The sequence below is a fragment of the Microtus ochrogaster genome, chromosome 8 (genome assembly GCF_000317375.1).
Source record: "Microtus ochrogaster isolate Prairie Vole_2 chromosome 8, MicOch1.0, whole genome shotgun sequence".
NCBI lineage: Eukaryota > Metazoa > Chordata > Mammalia > Rodentia > Cricetidae > Microtus > Microtus ochrogaster.
Genome location: NC_022015.1, coordinates 48,504,378 through 48,531,339, shown reverse-complemented (window position 1 = coordinate 48,531,339; position 26,962 = coordinate 48,504,378). Strand labels below are relative to the sequence as shown.

Sequence of the window (26,962 nt, the reverse complement as noted above, 5' to 3'; positions counted from 1 at the left end):
TGTAGCTTTAGAGCCTGTCCTGAAACTCGCTCTGTAGACCAGGTTGACCTTGAACTCACAGAGATCTGCCTGTCTCTGCCTCTGGAGTGCTGGGATTAAATGTGTGCCACCATCTCCCGGCTTCTCAGAGCCTCTTATGTACAGGTCTCTGTGCTGTTCACTTGGGAGTCTGTTGAGGAAGCATCAAAGTAAGATCTTCATCCTACCACATTGTATTCAAGAAAGATACTTTTAATTCTCCCAGTAAGCATGCATGTAGTTACAAATAATATCTGTATTGCCTTATTTTTTTATTATAAAATATGTTCAAATACTAACAAAAATGTGTAAGATAAAAATATCTTCTCTGAAATAAGCTACCTTATTTACTTTGGAGGCCAGTTTTGAATGACAGACTTGGTTTGGAAACTGTCTCTAAAGGATCTTCCAGAACGTGAACTGAAGTATTATCAACTTGTCAATCAGAGGGTGGGTCACAACCCCTTTAGTGGTTCAACTACCCTTTTCCAGGGGTCACCTAAGACCATCAGAAAACAGAGATATTCGTATTAAAATTGAGCAAAACTTATAAAGTAGCATAAAAATGATTTTGTGGTTGGGTGATCACAACATGAAGAAAGAATTGTATTAAAGGATTGTCACATTAAAAAGGTTGAGAACCATTGATTTAAATAGATAGTTTTCCTATTTTGATCTTGTTCTTAACTTACTTATTTTATAAAATGCACCCCCATGTTTGCTGTAGACCCTATATTATATATATACAGTGTATTAATTTGTATTAATTTTGTGAACTTGAACTTAACTTTATACTATATGTACTATCTAGTAGATGCTGGGAAACTGAAGAATTTGGACCCATTCCCTCAGACGGAGAGGGCCAGTGTAAATGATATGGACTGCTGGGGAGCGTGTGGCGGGCAGGGGTGATATCGCTCTTACATGTTCTTTCCTTTTCCTCCACTTTCTGTTCTTTTGGAGAATATAAGGTCCTAATGGATAGATTTCAAAATTTTAAACACATTTATATTGTTCTTATTTTTTGTTGTTGTTAAGATGTTCAACCTTATTTATTTATTACATTTTGAGGCAGAATCTCTGTGTGTACCTCTGGGTGACCTAGAACTTGTTATGTAGACCAAGCTGACCTCAAACTCAGAGAGATCTGCCAGCCTCTGTCCCCTGGAATACTGAGGTTGCTGGTGTGCACCACCATACCTAGCTTATTTAATTATCTTCAAGATCATTTTTACTATTTATTTGTCCATGTCCGGATATATGCTGCATGTATGGAGGTTTCCTGCATAGACCAGAAGAGGGTGTTGGGTCCCCTGGAATGGAGTTGTAGGCACTTGTGAGCTGCGTGCTGGCATCTGTACTGGGTCTTCTGGAAGGGAGACAAGCGGTCTTAACTGCTGAGCCACCTCTCCAGTCCCGTCAACCCCTCAGCTTTTTACTTTTAGGTTTGACATTACTGTTAGGACTGTGTCTTCATAGGCAGAGATGCAGTGCAAATCTGTAATTCCTGTCACACAAGGCTGTCCCCCAAAGACTCGTGGCTACTGTTGCTCTCATGCACTAAGCATTTTAAAGATGCATCCTATAGGGAAACGGTACTGCCTCTAAAGCAGTGGTCTCAGCTGTGGGTCCTGACCCCTTTGGGGGGATCAGACAACCTATCACAGGGTCACCTAAGACCATTGGAAAACACAGATCATATTTGCATCATGATCCGTAACAGTAGGAAAATCTGGGATGAAGTAACAACAAAAATAATTTTATGGCTGGGGGTCACAGCAATATGAGGAACGGTTTAAAGGATCACAGCATTAGGAAGTTTGAAGACTACGGCTCTAAAGTAACAGTCCAAAATAGACTTTTAATTGGGGAATTCTTTTTTTTTTTTTCTGGTTTTTTTTCAAGACAGGGTTTCTCTGTGGCTTTGGAGCCTGTCCTGGAACTAGCTCTGTAGACCAGGCTGGTCTCGAACTCACAGAGATCCGCCTGCCTCTGCCTCCCGAGTGCTGGGATTAAAGGCGTGCGCCACCACCGCCCGGCTAATTGGGGAATTCTAATGGGGGAAAATCGATAACAACTTAGAATAAAGTTAGAAATAAGAGAATTGATCAGTTTTTTTTCTTTCTTCTTTTAGGGCAAGTTAAAGTCTTCAGAGCGCTGTATACGTTTGAACCCAGGACTGTAAGTATTCTGATGTAAACTGTGAAATTGACACAGCAACCTAAGGTGACTTTATTTAGACACCTACTCTGGCCTGAGTAGCCTGTACTTTCTGCCATGCTGTACGTAATCCACAGGATGAGTGTTCATTCCCTCCGCACTGCTCTCTCCCAGTGATTGGAGCTCATAAACCTCAGGTTGATTCGCATGGCCAGGGTTTGGAGGTCAGAGACTCCCTCACGTTGCTTCTCTCCTTGGGTGTGGGGACATCTGTTTTCAAGTCACCAAGTGGCCTGCACACAAAAATATCTAAACTACAGAGACTCCAATCTTAGCTTTGCTCACGCACCAACCTTCCTCATCCTCTCCTCGACCCTCTACCTCATACCTCTTCACAACCTCCTTTTATTATTTATTATTCTTCCATCCCTTCTGTGTGCACTTTTCTCTGTGAATCCAGGAGTCCACCCACCCACTCATGGTTTAGTGAGACCCTGTTTTGTGTCACACACTGGATGAGCCTGCGGACAGTGCAGCCACAGCTCAGTGACATACAAGAAAGCTAGCTAAGCTTGAGGGAGCCGGCAAGCACCATTCCTCCATGATTTCTCAGGGCTCCTGCTTGGGTTCCTGTCCTGATGGTTTCCCGCAGTGATGGAAATGTAAGCCACATCAGCCCTTTCCTTCACTCAGCTGCATTTGGTGAGAGTGTTTTAGCAACAAGAAGGACACTGGAGTACCCTCCGTAGCACCATCGTTTCTCCGTAGTTTCTCCATAGCATCCAGCATCATTTGCCTGTGTTTCCCACTCAGAGTGCTGATTCACGCTGCCAGGCCGGGGCCTGCAGAAGACCACAATCTGCCATTTTCTAAACCTCTACCCAGCTCCTTATTTGAACATGGGAATACTGCTCGTTGCTCACTCTACAGCCGCCCTGCAGTACCGACAGAAGGTTCCTATTTGAGGTCCATCACTTGGTGACCAGCAGCCAAAGACTAATAGCCCGAGTCTGCATACTCAGATAGACTTTCCCAGACTTCAGAGATGCCAGGCTTCTAGACAGAAAGGGCTGTTTCTCTCACCCCAGGAGGAAGACAGAACGTGTATGGAGGGGGCTGCTGCAGCAGAATCACAGACCTGAAATTTTAGCCACAGACACACAATTCCTCATAATCCTGCAAGCCAGAGGCCCCAGATTGAGTTGACAGCAGGGCTGGCTTCTTCTGAGGCCTGTCACAGACACCTTCTCCCCATGTCCTCACATGGCCTCTCCCTGAGTGTGTCGGTGTTCCAGGCTCTTCATAGATGCCAGTTGGGTTGGGTTAGGGTCTACCTCGAAGCCCTCATTGTATCTTCATCATCTCAATAAAGACCGTCTTTGGCTAGGAGATGGTGCCACACGCCATTAATCCCAGTACTTGGGAAGCAGAGACGGAGGCAGGCAGATTTCGAGGCCAGCCTGTCTACAGAGTGAGTTTCTGGACAGCCAGGGCTACATAGAGAAATTTCAGAGAAACCCTGTCTCAAAAAAAACCAAAAAAAAAAAAAAAAAGACCCCGTCTCTGAGGTCTCTGAGGACAGTCACACTTTGAGGTGCTGGAATAGCAGCCCAGGATTGGGGAGGAAGCTCAAAAGGCCATGACAGGTAGTGGCCTGAGCCCAGAGTCATCTTTAACTTCGCTCACAGGGATGTCTCTGATGGGATCAGGATGACTCAAGGAGGATAATTGTGGAGGAGAGCTCACAGCATCATCAGTTGCTCTTCCAGACCAAACAAGCAGGAGGCCACACAAGCTTCCTGAAGAATGAGGCCTGTGTTCCCTGAGGGTAGAGACTGCAGTAACTCTTGACACTTTGCTGCTCTCCCCAGGTGTCCTTTGCTGGGTCCCTGTTGTCCTTCCTCACTGGCCTCCTCCAGATGTGTGGCTCCTCCCCACCTTCTGCTTTTCCTCACTTCCAGGATGACGCAAGCTTCCCTGCTAGGTTAATGTTTCCAGTGTGTGGCTTCGGTTCCCTGTCTGCTGCACATCTGTATTTCACTGTGTGGCCCTCTGCGGTGTAGCTCTTGTTCCCAGTGCCCCTGGCCGCTGCCCCTCCTCCTCCTTGTATCACCCAGAGGACTCAGGAGAACTCATCTCTGCAGCTCTATGGACCCCTGGTGTTGCCCCCTCTATGCCCATATGAACTGTTATCCCCTCCATGAATACTGCACTGAGCACTCCCACGAGGAGTGGGTACCTCTTACTGTAACCTGCTCAGGCACAGTACTGTGCAGGCGGGTCCCATCTGGGGAGCAGAACCCAGGTTCAGAGCCTGTGCTAGGCTTTCTGATTTGTCCTGCCTCTTTCACTGCTTGTGACCTGGAGAGGACTTCACCTTTGTCTCTGTTGTTTGTGACCTTGTCTCTTGGACAGTGCTGAAAGCATAGTTTGTTCCCCCGTAACAGACAGTCCTCATCTTTGTATGGGCACACGACACACTGGCCACACAGTATGTCATGCGCAAGGCACACACAGCTCACACTATGACACAAGGACACACAGCACAGCACAGCACCCAGGATCCTTAGCACACCATGGCACACAGCACAGTGTGCTCAGCATACCACACATTGAGTGTACCACGTGCACAGCACACCATGTACACCAAGAGACAGGGTCACATACTCACAAAAGTACATTAATGTCTAGGAGGATGTTCAATGTTTAATAGGTAAAACAAAGCCTGTCTGAGCTGGTGATCTCCTGCTCACTAGATAAGATGCTTCAGTATCTAGACTGACAGAAGGGAGAACATGAAGGACTGGGGATGACAGGATGTGAAGTGGCCATTACTGATCCTAAGACCAGCATATCAGCGTGCAGTCACTAAGCGTATCCTGGACACAGCACACCGAGGGTGTAGCACACCTCATACCCAGCCCACCAAATTCACAGCACACTACAGAATACACTTAGAATCCAGCTGAGTGCCTAGCACCACATGCTCCACATTCTGAACACATCGCTCAGTATACTGAGGCCACAGTACTCCAAGTCCTTTCACCCTGTATGCTTGGCACACAGTGTACTATAGGCATAGTAGGCTGAGCTTGTACCGTGTAATTGTTTGTAGCACACCATCTACCTACTTAGAGCATTGTGGCCTGGAAATACTGAAGGATGAGCTGGAAGCTAGGAGCCCTTTGCTCGCATATACTACAGGCTAGAAGATGATGGTTCTGCTTTTAGCAACTTACAACCCAGGTGACAGTGAGAATGGCAACCAGCTCTAGTTCTGGTAATGTGTCGCCTGGGTAGAGCAAGCAGTTGTGGTTCCTAACTATCTATGTGTTTCAAGGACAGGTATTTCTGGCATCACCCAGCCTTCTGTGATTCTAACTCTCCCCAGCCCCCATTTGGATGAAGTGTCACACAGACACACCTGCCCAGACTGGCTGGGCCAGTGGGAAACCATATTGACAGGGAGGAGCAACAGTGGCTGGAGGAGGAGTGTGGGTTTCTGAAGGAAACCAGATGGACTGCTTGGTCATACAAGGCGTGCCAGGCTGCTCTAGGTTATAATGAAAGAAGGAGGTCCAGAATGGGGATCCAAAAGCTGAGGTAGGATCCCAGCCATGCTCCCCTCTGGGATCTTCAGCCTTTCTCTACCTGCTTGCTAAATAGAGATGCTTAGGACCCAGTTCTGCTTAGTTCCGGTGAGGTCCAGCGTACTTTGCATGGGAAAAGAACTGTTTTCGACATTGCTGTCCTGCATTTATGAAGAGTCAGGATGAGGAATGTTTTCCAAAGCAGCCATCACTGAACTAGGCCGTGAGACTGTGATGACCAACAGTGGTGATGTGTGATGTTTCTGTGAGAGGAAACAAAAGCTGGGCTTGGAAGTTGGGGCTTCACAGTCTGAATATCACGTGATGTGTGACAATCTCATCTTTAATTCAGCAATACAAAATGGCCCCACTCCTTAGGATTGTTGGAGAGGGTTGAATTACTATTTGCAAAGGCCGTGACCAGTGTATGACACATGAGTAATGTTATAAAATAATAAATGAGAACATTCATGGAAAATTTACTTTTGAATAATTTTTGTATTTTTAGGTTTCCAAATCTAAAAAAAAAAATTTAAAAGTATATCACAGTTTTTCTAAGCTTTAAAAAAGACATATTTGCATAAACCAGTAAAATTGCTGCCTTGGGACTCTGTTGCCCATAATATATAGGAATGAGGATGTACATTTGCACTCAGTGCTAATAAAATTTACACTTGGTACTGTGGCACCAGTCATTGCTTATTATTATTTTTTTTTTGGCTTTTGCTTTATGTGAGACAATGTCTCTCTCTGTAGCCCAGGCCGGCCTTAAGCTTAGAGCAATCCTCCTGCCTTAGCTTCCTGAGTGCTGGGACCAAAGGCATGAGTAACTACCGTAGCTCGCTTCTTGTTCTAATACCTTGTCATTCTTCAAGGAGAGGTGAGAGAATGTGGCTAAAAACCAGAGAACAAGCTGATGTAATGACCTGTTCATGGTATAATTGGGTCTCCGCTTTCCATTTCTCCTCCATGAATACGAAGCCAGGAATGTAAAAGTAGAATATTCCTTAAACAGTTTACATTAAGTGGTCTGTTGTGGGTTCTTAATGGAAAATGTGATTCTTTTAGGTAATGTCTAATTTCAAGCCGTAATATTACCTTATTGACTGTACGGTCCCCAGCAGTGTCAAGAGTTGCATAAACCGCCCCTTAACCAGGCTCGGAAAACCCAGCCCTTTATTTTGTCCTTTCGGAAGAAGATACTATATAGGTAGTATTGTACTTGAGAGCTTTTACAGGAGAATAAACTGTAAAATCTAATAAAATGGCTGGGCAGTGGTGGAGCATGCCTTTAATCCCAGGAGGCAGAGGCGGGCAGATTTCTGAGGTCAAAGCCAGCCTGGTCTACAGAGCCAGTTCCAGGACAGCTAGGCTTGTAAGGTAAAAACCTGTCTCAACCCCTTGCTCCCCCAAACCCAGCAAACTTATAAAACAGCCGGACCTTTTTCTTCCTGACTGATTGGCTGCTGGTTGTTGCTTCATTTGATCAGCAAACCTGACTGGGTGTGGGGGGTTGGGGTAGAGAGGTGCAGTCCCCCTTTCGAGTAGCTGTGGTCCACTTAAAGCTGGGTCAGCACTGTGATGTCATCAGACGACTCAGCTTGGTGACATTTTCCTAAGATGCCCTTCGCCCAACCACAAAATAGGAGAATTACCTAAAAGATGTTGAGAGTTTTTAAAAATAGAGGTAAAACTCACACAACATAAAATTAACCATTTTAAAGCCAACAGTTGAGTTCTGGGATTAATACAGTTGCCGCGGTGAGCAACCGCTTCCTTTACCAGGTTCCAACACATTTCCTTCACCCCAGAGTAAAACCCCGTGCCCGAGAGGTGGCCACTTCCCATTTCCCAGCTCACTCCTCAGTTCATACAGAGAAGTAATAGTTGAGATTTGATGTGTGCATATATGTACACTCAGGCCTGTTGTGTATTTCAGGCTTTTTTTTTTTTGGCAGAGTTTTTTTCATATTTTTGTTTGTTTCATGGGTGAGTGATCTTACTAAAGATGGAAATTTAGGCAGAACTGGTTTTCGAAGGCGACTAAAGCCAGAGGGAAAGGCAGCTCCTTGACCCCTGCCAGGTACCGGCTGAGGAGGGCTGTTGTGAGCTGTGATGGCCTCGGACATCTCTAATGTGGAATGGGCACATCTGACCCTTAGAGAACTCCAGGAACTGCAGCCAGCGTAGACATAGGTGCAGGTCACCCCACCCCCACCCCTGCGCATGCGCACCAAACACACCATGCCCATGCCTTGGCACTTTCTAAGGAGAGACGATAAAATGCCGCCTTCATGCTCTGAGATGGCCCCTGTGGTCAGTGCTATGCTGTGGTGATGAATGTGGGATTCGCTTAAGTGTCCTCAGAGGATCCCGTTTGCAGCTCGTGTTAAGGGAAACGGTCTGTCTAATCACTTTCTGTGTCTGCGGCCTATCGAAAGTATTATTGGTCATCCATCTTCAAAACAAATGCCTAGAGAAAAATCTCAGAGGTCTTTTGTTTTTCTGCTCCTGAATATTATTTCAAATGAAGTTACAGTGCACTTCCTCAGGTCCAGTGGGCTTAACTAGTTTTGGGTAACTTGTGCTGTAAATCAAAGTGTAAAGGCAATAAATGCGCTAGGAAGTTGCCTTTCAAGGAAGCCAGTCGTGTGGGGGACATCATCAGTCACCAGTCACTAAGTTTTATATATGGCGAATCTTTCATCTGACTTCATATTGCAGTTGCTTCAAGCACGATGCAGTAGCTAACAGTCTTTGTTTATATTCAGGGGAAATCGGCAATTAGAATGGTGTATGTGGATCAGCTTTGAATTGCAGTTCGTCCTAGGGCAGAGTCATATGTCCTCATCCCAGTCTGCCCCTGAGGGGAGGCAAGCACTTGGGGGGATGAATGGACGAAATAATTTGTTTCACTAGTATAATTTTTCTATATGTGGAATAGGCAGAAATAAAAAGTCCTTTTTTTCTAGATATTTTCCTACAAGTATTGTAAAGTATACTTGGTAATAGCAACAAATTTGGAAAATCCCTGTGCATAATTTGTGCATAATCATCATTTCTTCCTGTGTCTGTACTTGGTGTTTTTTAGCCTCTGTCAGTATCTGAGATTCTCTTTCAGTGGGCATTGGACTTCCTGTTTACTCAGAAAGTCATGGTGTTATCTGCTGACAGAAATGAGATGTGTAAACCAAGTGCAAGCTTTCTTCAGAGAGTTCGCAGGGCACTTATGGTCAGGCCAGTGTGAAAGTACTAGCTATGAAGTTAGCACCTAGAGTTGCTAGTTTCTGGATGACTTCTTGTATTTTAGCTCTTTAGGCTGTCAAAGCTGAATTATATGTTAATATACAATTAATATAATTTATTACTCATGTATGATAAACACTCATTCTCTCTCAGTATAAAGACCAGGTCATAGTTTTCTGAAAATAAGCAAATATAAGTATTAATATTTTTCATAGTCTTGATTTTGGACATTTATCCACATGTCTACATAGATACATGCATGCATGCATGCATACATATGTGCATGTGTGTATATCACACATATGTTATATATGCATGTATATGTATTATGTATCTGTGTATATCTACCATAACTTTTAAGAGGGATCATCCTTTGCTTTGTGATAAAAGGATATAGAAGATGTTAGAAACTCTCATGAAACAATTCTTTGAAAACATTTATCATGGGACAAATCCAGCTTTAGAATTCAAGTATTAATTTACTATAATATTTTGTTGTATAATTTGTTGTTGATGTTAATACAGAAGTAATATTGTAGCTGAGCGGTGGTGTTGCACCCCTTTAGTCTCAACACTTGGGAGGCAGAGGCAGGCGGATCTCTATGAATTCGAGGCCAGCCTGGTCTACAGAGAAAGAGTTGTAGGACAAGTTCCAAAGCTACACGGAGAAATTCTGTCTTTAAAAAACCAAAAGAGAGAGAAAGAAAGAAAGAAAGAAAGAAAGAAAGAAAGAAAGAAAGAAAGAAAGAAAGAAAAAAAAAGAAAGAAAAAAAGAAAGAAAAAAAGAAAGGAATGAAGGAAGAAAAAGAATACTTTGGGATTTAAATTTTAAAAATGAAAGAAATCACTGTATTCTAAGATAGGAAAAATCGCATGGAGCTAATGTCTGTTCTTTCCTTCTAGCCAGATGAACTGTACTTTGAAGAAGGTGATATTATCTACATCACTGACATGGTAAGCCCAGCTAATGTTCTCTACCACTACGTGCATACCAGAGATATCAACATAGGGCTCCACTGTTCCATGTAGCCATAATATTGTGGATTGTAAAATAATATTATTATTTTAAGTATGTATTTACAGAGAGATATGCACGCAGTCTCGCTTTTTGACACATTTATAGTCACATATCATTGACAGTAATTGTTTTTTCATCACTAGGAAATAGTTGAATAAGTTTCATTGTGGCCACAGATGGAATTCAAAGAAATATCTTTCACATACTGTTCTGATGTAATTCAAGTGGAATACGGCTAGATAAAATTGCATATATTATGCCTCACTTAACTAAGAAAGGGTGAGAAACAGATATGCTTCTATTTTCTGACATTGAAAATAAAGAAAAAGTTGGAAAATATTACTTAAAAATTAGTTTTCTCTATTTGAAGGAAGAAAAGATAGATTTTTTTAAATTATAATTTGTTGGGACTGGCTCAGAGGTTAAGAAAACTGACTGCTATTCTGGAGGTCCTGAGTTCAATTCCCAGCAACCACATGATGGCTCACAGCCATCTATAATGAGATCTGGTGCGCAGAACACTATATACATAATAAATAAATTAAAAAAAATATAATTTGTTTTGAAGATTTGACTTTGGAAGCATACAAACATTTATATGGCTGTAAAATTAAATAATTAAAAGCAGTCCCTAAAAATTAAGAACAAAATGAATCAGATGACTTTAATCATATGCTGGCAGTTAGCTCAGCCATGTGGAGAGGAAGTATTTTCTCTCCATAAAACTTGCAATCCAACTAAACATCTCTAGTAACTATATCAAATGAAACAGAATGCCAACAAGTAATGACATAAGTAAGTAAACAAATAAATAAATAGTGCCCATCTTGCCCAGCAAATGCTCCAAGGCTTCTGTGTGTTTGAGGCTTGCGTTTGAGGGCAGCTGAGTCAGCAGGTCGCTGGTGTCCATTGTGGGTTCTCAGCATGGAGGAGGAGGATGTGCAGGTGTCAGCCAGTGAAATGAAGGAGAAACACAGAAGTCCTTCATTTGAATTGGGAAAAAGATCATCTTTTATCTGTGAAGAGGGCCTTATATTACTCTCATTGAAAGGAACAAGGCCCCTTTGAGAAATGGCTAGTGCCAGCTCTTGTTCATTAAATGTCCAGGATGAACTGAATATCTCATGACTGGAAGAGAAGGCAGCTTCAGAAGATTGCAAGCCCACCATACTGGAATGACAAGGAGAGCAGGATACAGCTGTGAGATGGGGGCAACTTGAGCATCAATCAGGGTACCAACCCTCAAGGATCGAAATACTATTTTAAGTTTATCGTTCCCTGAAAACAGCTCTCAATGTTATAGTGAGCACTGTTCAGGAATGAAGGTGTTTATTCAGCTGCTAAGGGAAGGAGTCAGTGCTAGCTCCCCTTTCTTCCTGAACTTTGTCTTGAATGATCTGAGAGTTGGTAAGGGAAAGTTACTCTTTAAAGAGATATGCTACTTATTTTAATGAGAAAACACCCCATTCTGCCACCCCTGTGATTGACAGCAGCTGCATTCATCCAGAGGCTGCCCTGACTTGCATGTTTCCTGAGGGGGGGGAAATCAGGACCACCCATGCAATAGCCTTCCCAAAAATGTGCGCCAGAGTCTGCCTGAGCTTTTAGAACTCAATAGCAGCTCAGGGACAATGCATGGAAAAGAGGTATGTGTTTGACAATAGCATATGTTTACAACAGCCCAAATCCAGACTGTTCCAATGTCTACAGAAGAAATTAATCGTTTCTTCAAATATAAATATATATATTCATATATCTTGAGAGCTGATAGACAACAACAACAAAAAAAAAAAAAAAAAGAGAAGAATGGCAGAGGTACCTGTAAATTAAGGGTGATGTAAAAGGAAAATTGGTTGTACTCTGTGGTCTGTATTTGAAATCTCAAGCTGTGAACCATTGGGAATTTTGAGTTTTGACTTAGTTATTTGATGACGTTAAGGAATCGTTGGGGAAAAGTTTGAAACTGTGGTAATGGTGTCACAGTTGCTTTTGAAAAATTATCTTTCAGATACATGTTCTGATTCTGCAGAGTGAAAAATATACTATTTATCACTAACCCTGGTAATCCCAGTGGAAAGCATGACGGATGGTGGGTAGTATTCCTCGCACTTAGGAAATGTTACCACATTGTTTTCTCTGCTGCTATGTAGGTATGAACTTCTCTAGGATAAAAGTTATGCAAAAGTGAAGCTAAAACAAGAAAAAAATTAGAAAATGTGGCAAACCATAAAAGTATATCATAGGAAGGATGTTAAAGTCTGGCCATCTAAACCCTTTAGCTGTAGTCTAAACTAACACCTTCTTCCCCTTTTCTCACATACTCTGGTTTGTCTGATTGAAGACGTATGATGTATACCTGATGTGAATGGGGGTGCTGCTGTACTTAGGTTTGTAATAAGGGACATGGACCCAGATGGAAAGGGTTTGAGGATGCCATTCAATGAGGACCCAAATGAGGACTTGGGGACCCAAATAGTTTCAGCCACAATTACATGCTGACCCCCCTCTTTCTTGGCAGAGTGATACCAGCTGGTGGAAAGGGACATGCAAAGGCAGAACAGGACTGATCCCAAGCAACTATGGTGAGTACCAGCTGTACTGTGAGCCTCCTGTTTATAGGATGGCCATGCCTACCAGGTATGTATGGGCCCAATTCATTGCTTATGAGAGAATTCACTGTAACATGAAAACCCACAAAATTTCCAGGGAAACACTGTGGATTTTGTTCCTAATACTTTTTTTTTTTTTTTTAAATGCTTTTAAACTCTAGATCAGAGATTGTTCCTCTAATTCCATAGTTCTTAACCCACGGGTTGCAACCTTTGGGAATCAAATGGCCCTTTTTCAGGGGTTACATATCAAATATCTTGCATATCAGATATTTACGTTATAATTCACAACAGTAGCAAAATACAGTTATGAAGTAGCAACAAAAATAATTTTATGGTTGGTGGTCACTACAACATGAGGAACTGTATTAAGGGATCACAGCATTAGGAAGGTTAAAAACCACTGCTCTGGCTCATGGTGAAAAAGTCCCACTTTGTTAACTAAGAGGTAGACCAGTTGTACTCTTAAGTGCTAGTCAGAGCTGCTTGAAGAGCTTATTAAGATGTGGCTCCTACGTAAAACTATTAGTACTTGTAGTTGGGCAAAATAGGCAAAAAAAAAAAAAAAAAAAAACAAACATGTAAGTAGAAACTACAGAGTAAAATTAAAAAGGCACAGAATTGGTAAACCAGGGTCCCTGATTTTAGTCTTTTTCTTCTGGTTAGTAACAGGGTGCAGTACTGATGACCCCCCTGAGTCATCAGTACTGCACCCCCTCTGGATTCGATTCCATATCTGTGTAGTGGGACTGCTGCTGGGTTTAGATCACTTGTAGGAGGTTTTTAGGCTTTAGTGGTCCATGACTCCTTAGACTAGCGGTAGAGCGAGCATGGTACTGCTTCTCAGCACTGCCAATGGACTGAAAATGTCAGAGCACGCCTTTCAGAGGCATGGAGGCTATGGCTAGGTCAAGATCAGGAACCTTGTTCAGGTTCCTCGGAAGTCCCTGACATAATTTTCCACCGTGCTGCATCTCCAGCCTTGGCCATGTATACTAGGGAAAGTACTGACATAAAGTCCTGTAAAGAACGTCCTACCCCAGCTCTCTTAGGACGGCAGATGTGGGCCTGAGGTTGCACTGGAGCGGCAGTCTTCCTCTGGGCACTCCTGCTCACTCTAGGGCCACGGTGGCCGACAAGGAATAGACAGCTGCTATTCATGGACCACGCAGTGTCGCTCGGAGTCACTGCTGCTGCCCCTAGAGGGGACTCAGAGCTCTTATCAGGTATCCTCAAGACAAAAGTGGTCCACAGAATGATGATACCTTTATGGCTGTTTCTTTATTAAATAGTTGAGTAAACTTGATGTTTGGCTCAGGTATTTGTTGGGGTTTGTTTCTATTTCCGTTAATGGCTATGCTTACTGTCATTTATGCTTGCAGCTAATTGCTGCGCCACTGCCTTCTTGCTTGGCTTTGTTTCATTTAACACAAAATCCAGCCCCCTTTAAAGGAGGTACTATCAGTTATTTTCTGTTCCTTCTAATCTACACTAAGTAAGTAATTCATTAAGCTGTTGTATTTGAGGCTCTGGCCATGAAGCTGGGTGCCCAGGGGGCATGACCAACTCCTGTCAATCACTGAGTGACTTCAATGGTGGGCTTGCATTTTTGTTTTCTATCTAGTGGCTGAGCAGGCAGAATCCATTGACAATCCATTGCACGAGGCTGCAAAAAGAGGTAGGATTGTTTCTCTTTTTCTTTTTTGATAGAAGATATGGTATTTTAAAATGCATAGGTTTCATTAACAAAGATTCTTCTTATTTGAGAATCTCATATATGTATACAAGTATTTCGATAATTCTCCCACCTCCAACTCCCTCTTCCCTATAACATGCCCCCCCCCAACTACATGTTCTCTTTTTAAAATAAACAACCCCGACTCCAGTTATTGTCCTTGTGCACATGACTGTGGGATCATCCACTGGGGTACAGGTCTCAGCCCTAAGAGAAATGGCTTTTCTTCCTCCATCAGCTATCATTTTCTATTAGTTTCTCACCTGGGAAAGGTGCCTCATGAACCCCTCTCTCATTCAAGTGGGCATTTTGATCAGTGTGACCTTGTGCCTGTAGTGAGTCCATAGGAGCAGCAGCCATGACAGGTCCAGAGGTCTGACCTTGTGTGTGTAGTGAGTCCATGGGAACAGCAGCCATGTCAGGTCCAGAGGTTGACCTCATGTGTGTGTAGTGAGTCCATGGGAACAGTAGCTATGTCAGATCCAGAGGTTGACCTTGTGTGTGTGTGTAGTGAGTCCTTGGTGCCACAGCCGTGCAGGTCCAGAGGTTGACCTCGTGTGTGTAGTGAGTCCTCGGTGCCACAGTCGTGCAGGTCCAGAGGCTGACCTCGTGTGTGTAGTGAGTCTTCGGTGCCACAGTCGTGCAGGTCCAGAGGCTGACCTCGTGTGTGTAGTGAGTCCTCGGTGCCACAGTCGTGCAGGTCCAGAGGTTGACCTCGTGTGTGTAGTGAGTCCTCGGGAGGAGACGCATGTCAGGCCCAGGAGACAGTGTTTCCTGGTGCTCTTCTCCATCCCCTGGCTCTTACATTCTTTCTGTTTCTGTATTCTGCAATGTTTCCTGAGCCATGGATGGAGAAGAGGTGGTGCAGACATCTTATTTAGGGCTGAACACTCAACACTCGCTTTTCCCAGACCTTTGACTGGTTATGAGTCTCTACATTAACTGCTGCCATTGCAGAAACAAAGCTTGGCCAAGGTTGAGAGCAGCACTGATCTTTGAGTATAAACATGCGTATTTAGAAGGCAGCTGTCGGTTACCCACTATGGCCTGTGACTTTCCCAGCCATGGGCATCAAAAGGGGTTACAGTACCAGGCATGAATTCCCTCCTATTCAACAGGTCTCAGATAGAATCAAAGACATAGATTATCCCCCATAGAAGTCATGCCACTATTGCAGATTTAGGCACACCTTGCCTGGCAAGTTGATATTATAGCAGAATGCCTAGGTTTTAATTATATGGTTGATAAATTTTGTCAAGAATATATACACCCAGAGCATCAACGCCCAGATCAAGATCTAGAACATTTCTGTCATCTAAGAATGTTCTATCAATGCAGCATCCTACTTAAAACCCTGCTTTCCCTAGAAGCAGCCTCTGTGCTGACTCCTGTCACTCTAGAAGGGTAAGAGTGGTTTTCGTTTTAAAATGCTAGGTAATACACTTTCTTGCGCACTTCCCTACACTGTGCTCAAAGTAGGACTAGGCAGGTGGAAGGAAGGTCAGAGGCCCATGGGGCAGGTGGGTGTAACAGGTCATTCAAGTGCAGTGTTCTGAGTCGTGGAGGGCAGGAGGGCAGTGGTGTCCTGGGACATGGCACTTAGCACAGTGTTGATGTGGGAGATGGTTGTTGTCTTGGGACACTCACTGGCAATATGAGGGGACATTTTGAGTGTCACATGGCATTGTGACAAGGCATTCTTCTCTCACAAGACTTTCTTCAGGTAGAGGCCCAGGCTGTTGCTAAACATCCTACAGTGCCTGAGGCAAGCCCCACAACAGAGACTTTCTCTGGCCCCAAACACCATGGTGGATCTCTTAGTCCTCCTTTGAATGACAGGTAGTGCGATTGCAGCTTCAGCAAGCTATTTGATCCTGTCCAATATCTGCAGGAGCCAAGGAAGGGCTTAGACTAACTAAAATGACATTTAAAAAAAAAAACCCAGCTTTTTTGTAAATGAGATACTGAAGATTTTAAATTAATAGCTGTGTGTTAGCACAGAACAGTTGTTTAGAGCAGCTTACTTAAGATAATATATTTTTTTCTCCCTAAAGTTAAAATGTCTTTAAATATGAATAGGAAGAGTTTCTGTTTATAGTTAGAGTTTGTGTTACACCCTGCCTTTCAGAATTAAACAGAGATTAAAACAACACGTCTTTGTTTTTCCTCTGAAGCTGAAATATCTTTAGACCCATTTTTGCAACTTGTCTTATTAAAAATGGATGTTCCTGCTGTCTATCACGGGTGCAAATGCACCATAATAAGTGCATTAGCGGGCAGTCTTGTTTTAGAATTTGCTGATTAATCCATCACAAATGGGCGCTTACAACGGACAAAATTGATTTAAAAGCAAGACAAAGAATGAAAGCCTTTTCTTGTGCTTTTTATAAGTATAACATTCTTTCAGGCAACGTGAGCTGGTTGAGGGAGTGCTTGGACAACCGAGTGGGTGTGAACGGCCTGGACAAAGCTGGAAGCACAGCCCTGTACTGGGCCTGCCACGGGGGCCACAAAGGTACTGCATCTCGCTAGTTACACATTTCTGTGCTGTTCAAAATTGCCTTCACCTAAGGGAGCATGCTTCTTAAAATGATAAAGACAATGCTTCAAATCCTCCCGAGCATCCGCCAAAAGCTGTGTTTCTGGAAATTACGGAGCAGTGGGTGGGATGTGGCTGGAGAGCCCCACTGTGCAGACCTCTTGGAAGGCTGGGAACTTACTTTCCTCTCTCAGGTTTCTGAATGTACCAGAAAGCACCAGTGACAAGATAACAAACCCACGGTCACATACCACACAGGAAAGGCATAGTTGACTCCTGCAGCTTTCCCTAGCTATGCTTTGTGCCCTACATTTTAAGTTTAAAAGTTTCACGATGACTTAAGTCTGCAGTTCTTTTGCCATCAGTAATAATGGCAGGTTGAGTTCTGTGTACTTCAGTGCAGCCCAAACCCCACTGCCCACTCTTTTTTGCCAACTGAGCTGTGTCTTCAGATCTAAAAGTTTTCTTTTGTGAGGTACCTTTTAGGTTTTATTTCTGTAATATAAAATTTCAGAAACTTGTAAGACTTTTCTAGAACATTCTCCTAATAAGTCTTGCCTTTTGCTATTGTGATATGTGCTTTTATGAAGTTTGCTGTTTCTGTCTTAATAAACTCCCTTTTCCTTTGAATTGCAGACATAGTGGAGGTTCTGTTTACTCAGCCGAATGTGGAGCTGAACCAGCAGGTGAGGCTGCTTACCATGGGGAATGCATTTAGCACACCCACCTCTTTCTCTCTGACACAGTACAGCTTGTGCTTGTATACAGTAGTTTAGTTGAACACTACAAACACACGGAGTGTTGTTGTATGACTGTGTTTTGTGTTGTTGGTACTGGGATCTGAAGCCAAGTCCTCGCACCATTCAGGTGTGCATCAGAGAGCTACAGCCTCGGTCCTTGTATCCAGTTTTCTGGTCCTACAACACATGCTAGAGATAGTCGACTTACAGAGGGAGAAGGTTTCCTTCGGTCTGAGTTTGGGAAGTGCCATTCCATGATCGGTTGGCCCTAATGCTCTTGGGCTGGCCCCAAGGTAATCGAGGACATGGTGGCACAGGCTGAATGGCTGGTGAGGATCCTCAGTGAATAGTCTCACCGCCCATTAAGGCATACCCCAGGGCATGAAGGTTTCCCACTTGCCCCTCTCCCCAAGACTCCACTGCCTCCCTCTGGATAGTAGCATGGCGGGGACCTCTGAGGACACTTAAGATCCAAACTAGAGCCAGGACCCCTCTTCTAAAGGCTCCGCTCTTCTCCAGACTCCCAAACATGAGCCTGAGGAGACAAACTCCCACCACTTCTAATTCTGGCAGGCTGCAGTCTTCTTCTGGGACCTCTTTTTCTCTCTGAGTATTTGTCTTTGGTGTTCTAAAAACTTATAAGGATGTGCCTTAGTGTTGCCTTCCCCTAGTGACTGCACTGAGGGCTTTTAGCCTAAGAAATTACCTTGTTTCCTTTCCTACATCCATTTTCTTTACTCTTTTGATTCTTCAGATTGAACCTCAAATTTTATTTTTTATCAGAGATTTCTTCACCTTTATTTTTTAAAAAATGATTTCCATTTTTAAGTTTTTTTTTAGAAAATGTTTATTTTTATATGTATGTTTTCTTGTTTGCCTATCTATGTACCACATGCATGTAGTACCAACAGAGATCAGAAGAGGGCGACAGATTCCCCAGGAATTGGAGTTGTAGACAATTGAGAGCCTCCATTGGTTGCTGGGAAATGAACCTGAGTCCTCTGGAAAAGCAGCCAGCGAGTGCTCTTAATTACAGAGCCATCTCTGCAGCCCCACCTTGATTTTGATTTTTTTTTTGATTCCCCAAAGTTCTATATTCATTTTCTATTGCTATATAGCAAATTATCTGAGGATTAGCAATGTGTATTGGGTGGGTTGGAATTCTGAGCGTGATATCACAAGATTCAGAATCTCACATTGTAAAGCCCAGGTTCCATTGGAACTGGGTTCTTGGGAAGCTGGAGGTTCCTTTCTAAGCTCACTGCAATGATTCAGGATCTCTTCTAAGATCACTGCAATGATGAGATTTAAGTTTTTTGCCCCTTTAGTACTGACGCCCTCAGCTTTTAGAAGTCCCTCCCTTCTATCAAGAGGTCACAGAATGGCTGTTTGATGTCCTCCTCATGACTAGTAGGTGGTGTTTGCTCTGCCATTTAACCTTTGTTTTAAAAAGCCTGCCTGACTAGATGTGGCCTACCCAGAATAATTTCCTTTTCAGTGAACCTAATATCTACAAAGTGATGGGCTTTTTATTTTTTAGTACAAAATATTACTATGTTCCCAAGACTTGTCTTAAACTTGCTGTGTAGACCAGGATAGACTTGAACTCACAGAGATCCACCTATCTCTGTCTTCTGGGTGCTAGGATTAAAGGCATGCACTGCCATGCCCCAGCCCAGAGGAGTGATGGCTTTTCTATCCTCCGGCTTCACCCACACTCGAGGACAAGAGGATTGTATGTGGGATCTTTTGGTGGACAAGGGAAAGCAGGTATTATAGGGATCATCGAAGGAGTTTGTTGACCACAAGCCTATATCACTCTTACTTTTAATGACATCTTTTTCTTGTTTGATTGTAATACCATCTTATATGGCTGATATATAGTAATTGTTGTTTTTAAAAATGTCCTCTGCTATTTACTGTGCTTTTTCCCCACAAGGCTTTTATTTTGTTTAAGTTGGCCTCTACTCAAACTCTAAAGCTGTTTTTAAATACCCAGTGTCTTGGTTATCTGTGTGATTGGAAGCTGTGTGTACTTGGTGTGGGTGGTCCTGGATGGACTTCTCCATAGGGAGGACATGATGAGACCTCTCCTGTATCGTTGAGTATGCGAACACAAATCCCACACCTTCCCCCTGCTGTGGGGTCATACTCTTTGGCAGAGGTGATGGCACTCTCCTGGCTGAAGTCACCACCCTTCACTCTACTCCCTGGGCAGTGAGGTGGGTAAAAGGAGCTTGACGGAGGAAGGTCATTGGTTAAAAAAATAAAGAAACTGCTTGGTTGGGAGGAGTAAACAGAACAGAATGCTGGGAGAAAGAGGAAGTGAGCTCAGACTCGACAGCTCTCCGCTGGGGGGAGGGGTGCAGACGCCTCTGAGAGACGCCATGCTCCCTGCTCCCGAGCAGACACACACGATGAAGCTCCGACCCAGGATGGACGTAGGCTAGAATCTTCCCAGTAAGACCGGTGCTCACTAAGACCGGTGCTCACAGAGTATTAGAGATGGGTTGATCAGGATATCAGAATTAGCCAGTAAGGGCTAGAGCTAAAGGGCCAAGCAGTGTTTAAATGAATACAATTTGTGTGTTGTTATTTCGGGGCATAAGCTAGCAGGTGGCCGGGGTGCTGGGGACGCAGCCCCGCTGCTCTTATTACTACAGGAGCTGAGTAAAGGACCTTACTATTCAGTTGACAGGTTTGCATCTGAATGTCTCTTGTCACCTTCCCTCGTAGCGTTGTGCACGAGCTGGGGAACTCTGGTGATTTTACCGCTGCTAGTGGGACATCTGCCAGTAACTGGTCCAGGTTCTAACGATGTTGTGTAAATCCATTTGGCCACTCCTGTTTTCTCTCTATGACTCATTCTTCCCTAGTGCCTCTAGGAGTCTTCAGTTCCTGACAGTTTCTGGGTCTCTGTTCATTAGGAGGCCTCCCTCTGAGGAGCCTGTGCCTCAGCCTACTCTGCTGTATTAGATTGCTCCTCCGTCCCTGCCAGAGCAGCTCTTCTCATTGCTCGTTGCCTTTTCCCTTGGAATTCCATGTGATTCTGGAGCTTTTCTCTTCGTTTAGATCCACATGGATCAAACATCATCACTGTCTTCATCTAGTCCACTTTGTGTTTTTATAACACTGTTTTCTCTCTCTTTCACCATAGAACAAGCTGGGAGACACAGCTCTGCACGCGGCTGCCTGGAAGGGTTATGCAGACATTGTCCAGTTGCTACTGGCAAAAGGTAAAGTTTTTGTTGAATTTACCTGATCTTTCTCTGCCTTGAAAAATAGCTTCCAACAGGCCATTTGAAATCGTAGGAAGACTAAGTCTCCATCCATTGAAGCTGGAGTTTTAACCTCTGCTCTATCGTACATCAGCACTGTGATGGAGAGGAAATTATTGGGGGTACATTTATGGTCTATTTAGACCTTGATAAATTTACAAGTACAAATGTATTACTTTTAGAAGGAACTTGGTGTGCATATCTGTAGGACTGAAGGATTTTAGGAGGGAGGGTTTTTAGGACGTCATATCCTGGGAAAGTTGGAATAAAGCTGGTGAGGCTCCCGCCTGCTTCGAGAGCCTGAATACAGTAGAAATGGTGCTGTGCCTAGCTGCCTCTGGCCACGCCGAGCAGTGCTGAGAAGGAGGGATGCTGTGATCCCAGCTCCTGCTTCTGTGCGACTTAGAGCAAACAGCTAACTCAGGGATTGCATGCCCATCTATCCGCTTGTCCCATGAATATTAACCGCTCTTCCAGGGGGTTGGCCAGGTGCGTTGCTCAGGGGCTTGGTCCAGATGCCAACACTGTGGAACCTTTCTCCAAGCCACAAGTTACAGATTCTATCTCGAGGAATCTTTGGGGGCAGTGTTGTGGAATTTATGGGCAAGGGTGTTTTGGGTTTAAGTGAGGTAAAGATGGAAACCCCTGGTCTGAAAGCATGAGAACTGCTGTTGGGTTTCTTAGAGGTCATGCTGAAGACTGTGTTGTCTAATGTGGTAGCCGTGAGCTGTGTGCTGTTTAATGTTGTGTTGTCAGAGTGGTCCCAAGCACTCATGGTACCGCATGCACTGCAGTGATGCTGTGATAGAAGGTTCACGCTTGTAGAGCCTTCATGGACGACAGTTGGACAGCAGCCCTCATTACCACTTTAAACCCGTGAACAAGTGGTTCAGGGATGCTGCTCATTACACCATTAGAAATGATGGAAATCAGAAAGAACTGATTTCTGTCCATAAAGCTGATTTCTGTCCATAAAGCTGCGATGGCATAAGTTTTGGAACACCTAGAAAATGCAATACCTATAAATGTTCAGATGCATCGAGCTTGTGCACGCTCCAAGAAAACCATACCGTTATTAGAATACTGTTAAGTTCAAAATGGAGTTCTAAGGCTGACGAGGTGGCTGAGCTGGAAAGTGCCTGCCACCAGCTGAGGACTTGAGTTCAATCCCTGGGACCCATATGGGGGAAGGAGAACACCAGCTCTGGGCTTCCATGTGCAGGTGCGCACACACGTACATACAGAGTAAATATATGGAATTAGCTTTGTGCACATGAGCCTGTTCGTGCAGATCCCTGGCAAACAAAGGGATAGCTCAGGCCCTCTGTGAGAGTAGTCACCTATGAAGAGCTTAGTTCAGCGGGAGTAAGTCAGCACTGTTGAGTACACTCCTGTAGTTTTCGTTCTTCAACAATGCAAATGTCTCCATGGATTCTGATGTAATTTTCAGCACAAAGACGGGGAAAGAAATGAATGGAAGAGGGCTTACAGGGACAATGAATTGGGGAACAATGAATTGCCTATGAGCTTTATTGTTTTGCCATTCTGCTGATTTGCATATGAATGCCCCTGCAGATATAAAATATTAACCCCCTGACATTCAACCCAGTGGAGTTTTCTAAAGGTCCTCGTGAACAGAAGTAGAGGCAAAGGGTGTGCTGGATGGAAGCCCCAAAGCCTCCTGCTGGGGTCCACATGACCCGTGGGGCAATGGTTATGGCTGTGTTTTAGGATTTACCCAGGACCTGGTATGGCCTCATTGGAAAGTCTTATGTTCAATCCCTTGGAGCCTGGAAGGGAAGGGAAGGGAAGGGAAGGGAAGGGAAGGGAAGGGAAGGGAAGCTTTCATGGAACAGCAGGCTCGCTGATGAAACATGCCGATCACATTAATTGTGGGCCAGAATTGTTCTCTGGGTAGCTTTGTCACAGAGGATTGGCTGCCTCGTTCCAGTCTTCAGAGACACATGATTTTGATTACCTTGTCTTGTGTTGGGAAGGTGCAAGGACAGACTTGAGAAACAATGAGAAGAAGCTGGCCTTGGACATGGCCACCAATGCTGCCTGTGCCTCACTCCTGAAAAAGAAGCAGGGAACAGGTATTTGTTTTAAGTCACTCTCTTGTGCTTATGACTGAGACTTAGCATTTTTCTATTGCAAAAGGGTTTGTTTGTTTGTTTGTTTGTTTGTTTATGGGGCCGGAGAGATGGATCAACAGTTAAGAGCATTGGCAATTCTTCCAAAGATGCCGAGTTCAATTCTCAGCAACCACATGTGGGTCACAGTCATCTTTATAATGGGATCTGATGCCATCTTCTGGCATGTAGGTAAACATTCAGATAGAGCACCACATACATAAAGTTAATAAATCTTAAAAATTAAAAAAAAAATTTAAAAAGATTTATATATTTTATGTATGTCTTAGTTAGGATTTCTATTGCTGTGAAGACACACCATGACCAAGACAACTGTTACAAGGAAGACATTTCATTGAGGGGCCTCACTTACAGTTTCAGAAGTTCAGTCCATTATTATCATGGCGAGGAGCATGGTGGCGCGCAGGCAGACGTGGTACTGGAGGAGTAGCTGAGAGTCCTAATCTTGCAGGCAACAGGAAGACGACTGAGACACTGGGCAATATCCTGAGCGTAGAAAACCTACCTCAAAGCCTAACCCCCACAGTGACAATTCCAACAAAGCCACACCTCCTCATACTGCCACTCCCTATGAGATTACGGGGCCAATTACATTCCAATGGCTACAATGTATATGGGAGTTTCATCTGTATGTATGACTGCACACCCGAAGATGGCGTCGGATTCTATTACAGATGGCTGTGAGCCGCCATGTGAGTGCTGGGAATTGAACTCAGGGCCTCTGGAAGAGCAGACAGTGCTCTTAACTGCTGAGCCACCTCTCCAGCCCTTCAGATGATTTTATTATTCCCCCTTGATAAATGATTGAATTTTGAATGTATACTATTGATCTCAATCAGATCTAAAGTAGAATAATAGTGTCAAGTAAGCAATTTTGAAGACAGGGTCTTTCATGGTGTGTTTCTTTTGTTCTTTGCTAATGGATGTGCTTTCCACCCGCACATCGTGCGTGGCTGCTGTGAGTGGCTGAAGGCAGATGTAGCTGAAATTCCATTTCAGCACCCACGTTTGCACTAATGCTTTAGATTTAATGAAGGAAGCAATAAACTGTGATTGAAATCACTCCAGTCATTGCCGAAGATTTTGAAATCTGTTCACAGTTTGTAGATAGTTTTTAAAGTTTAAAGATGAGGTGTAAATTCTTTTTGTTTGTATTTTTCGAGACAGGGTTTCTCTTAGTCTTGGCTGTCCTGAACCTCTCGCAGTAGACTGGGCTGGCCCCAGATTGACAGAGTTCCACCTGCCCCTGCCTCCCAAATGCTGGGATTAAAGGCGTGCGCCACCTCCACCTATTCCCATTAGTGGAAACTAATCCCTCCTTCGGTTGTCCATCACCCTGAGAAGTGGCATTGTACATTACTCTGTACCATACCCGGCTCCTAACAGAAGCATCAACAGAGGCACTCCTTAGCCCCCGCCTTGCCCATCAGAAATTGTCAGCATCCTTCCTCTCTGAATTCAGGGCTTAAGAGAACCTCCCAAACTATCCTCCTTGCTCATTGCCAAGTCCCATCATAAGCCTGCCCACAAACCTGTCTCCCCCTTTGTATTGTCTTCCCCTTCAGTTCATACACAGTGAAAACCAGCCTGGAGTTTGGTGTTTTAGCCATGAGTTAAACTGGTGTTTCTTTAAAGACATTTGTGTATTTATGTGGGCTCTAGAGGGAATGACAAAGTGTTTGTCACCTTAGCTGGTGGTGCCTAAATACAGATTTGGGGGAAGCCATATTAGTATCTGTGTGGAACAGAAACTAGAAAGCATATTTGTTGTTGGGTGGGCAGCTTTTGCTTGAGGTCAGCCTCCTGGTCTTGGTGTCTAGGTGGGTCAGAAGGGAGGGCTGTGGCCTTTCTCCTTCTCTGACACTGACTTCCTGTTGCTAAACTAGTATCTTCAGAGAGATTTCACTGAGGTGTAAGGTTTCTTAGGCACTGAAGGTTCTCATTCTGTCCCTTGAGCTTGGTCCTGACCAACCAGCTATCGTTCTGACTTGGTAAGGTTCGATGCCCGTCCTTCCTTACCCTCTCCAGACTCGGAGCAAGTCATATAGCCAGTGTAACCTGGCTAGTGAGAGTGTACGATCTGGACGCCTTGCTGTCCTGCAGCAATTAAACTCTAACTGGATGTGTGGTTTTGAGTTTTCTTTTCCCTCTCAGGAACTCTGTTAGTGTAAGAATTTGACAAGACAGCATTAGATTACTTGTCTTCCTTTTGACCCCTGTTCGAGATTGCTTTAGCGTTCGATGGGGTCCAGCTCTTTTGTTGATTTTTTTCTTTTTCTTTTCTTTCTTTCTTTCTTTCTTTCTTTCTTTCTTTCTTTCTTTCTTTCTTTCTTTTTCTTTTTTAAATTTCAGTCTCTTGCTTCTTTGTATACTTAGTTTTTCTGAAATCAAACTCAGGCCTCTGTGGTTTTGCTTTCATTTTTCCCTCTTTCTGGCTTCTGTGTTCAGGTAAGGCACAGACTGTGGACTACTGAGGCCCCATGTGGCGTGGCTGCCAGTGTGATCCATGTTGGCCATAGTGCACGAAGCTGGTTGCTTTGTGCTGGAATCAGACAGCTGGTCCCCCCACCAGGTGCCTCATTCCATCAAAGGACTTGGCAGCCTCTGCAGTAGCTTCATAGGCTGAAAAACAATAGTGGGAAGGGTCTCAGGCACCCCATAATCTCTGTCATGGGCAGAGATCAAGTTTTGAATTGTCCAAAGCACTGAAAGTAAAGAACGTTCTGAACCATCTGTAATTTGTTTGCCTCCTTCCTGCCTTCTCTTTAGATGGGGTGCGAACGTCAAGCAACGCCGAGGACTACCTTGACGACGAAGACTCAGACTGATTCCTCCTGGCACTGCTTTGATGCCTAAACTTCTTTTGCTTTTGCCATTCCAAAACCTTGGTTGTTTTGCCGGAAGAGTATTGCTAACCATTCTTTTAAAGCCTGTCTGAACGTGGCACTGTTGGCCCTGCCCGTCTGTGATGGGACAGCGTGGTGTGGGCGATTCTCACCTGCGGCTGGCCAATAAGCAATGCTGTATAAAATGCATATATGTTCATCAGTATAGAACAAGAAAAGATTATGTCTATTTATCAAGCTAAAGGAATTTAATAATTTTTTTCTTTAAAAAAAATCAGGATTTTTTTAAAAAGTTCTTTACCTCAAGGAACAAGATGTTTTGAGTGGGTTTTTCAAGGGGGAAATGCTTAGTAAAACAATAGACCAAACTCTCAATAGAATATTGTCAGCTCTTCTGACAAAAATAAATGTTTAAAGAGACTTTATTATTTGTTTTTGTGCTATCACTCATCGCTGTTGAATAAAGCTTTTGTACTCAGGTAAGAACTGATTTTATTTTACTTTTAGATTGTATTTTATAATGGTCGGCACCGAAGAATCATAGTACTTGTGTTTCTCTCGCAGCTTCCCATGTCTGCTTTATTTAACACAGTAATCAATTGCATGTCTTAGAAAAGATCAAATTTTAATAGTTATGGAATACTCAGAATTGTGTTCAAGTTAATACGTAGAATGGAGAAACTCAGTAACCTCAATTAAGTCTGATTAAAGTGTGGAAGGTTAAAAAAAAAATCTTGATTTCTGTCAGGTGGTGGCACATGCCTTTAATCCCAGTACAAGGGAGTCAGAGGCAAGCAGATCTCTCTGAGTTTGAGCCCAGCCTGGTCTATAGAACGGGTTCCAGGACAGCTGGAGCTACATAGAGAAGCCCCATCTCAATCAAACAAAACCCCTTGATTTCCTTCTGAAGACTGCCATAATTTTCAGTGTGGTATAGTTAGGAAGCATGAACTTTTCTCTCTCAGATAACATTTGTTTTCTCAAAGCACATGTCTTGCTCACCAGCCTGGTCTACAGAGTGAGCTCCAGG

The 26,962-nt window shown here is 43.7% G+C and overlaps 1 protein-coding gene across 1 annotated transcript in view; it reads left to right on the top strand.

Annotated features, from left to right (window-relative positions):
• Ostf1 (osteoclast stimulating factor 1) overlaps positions 1 to 26,418 on the top strand; it is a 52,867-nt gene extending 26,449 nt beyond the window's left edge. The window contains exons 2-10 of the mRNA XM_005352028.2: positions 2,153 to 2,199; positions 9,918 to 9,968; positions 12,551 to 12,614; positions 14,266 to 14,319; positions 16,784 to 16,891; positions 17,552 to 17,601; positions 20,813 to 20,891; positions 22,931 to 23,029; positions 25,856 to 26,418. Coding sequence (XP_005352085.1) covers positions 2,153 to 2,199; positions 9,918 to 9,968; positions 12,551 to 12,614; positions 14,266 to 14,319; positions 16,784 to 16,891; positions 17,552 to 17,601; positions 20,813 to 20,891; positions 22,931 to 23,029; positions 25,856 to 25,914 — 611 coding nt within the window. The 3' untranslated portion in view covers positions 25,915 to 26,418. The remainder of the gene's footprint in view (positions 1 to 2,152; positions 2,200 to 9,917; positions 9,969 to 12,550; positions 12,615 to 14,265; positions 14,320 to 16,783; positions 16,892 to 17,551; positions 17,602 to 20,812; positions 20,892 to 22,930; positions 23,030 to 25,855) is intronic.
• The last annotated feature ends 544 nt before the right edge of the window (positions 26,419 to 26,962 follow it).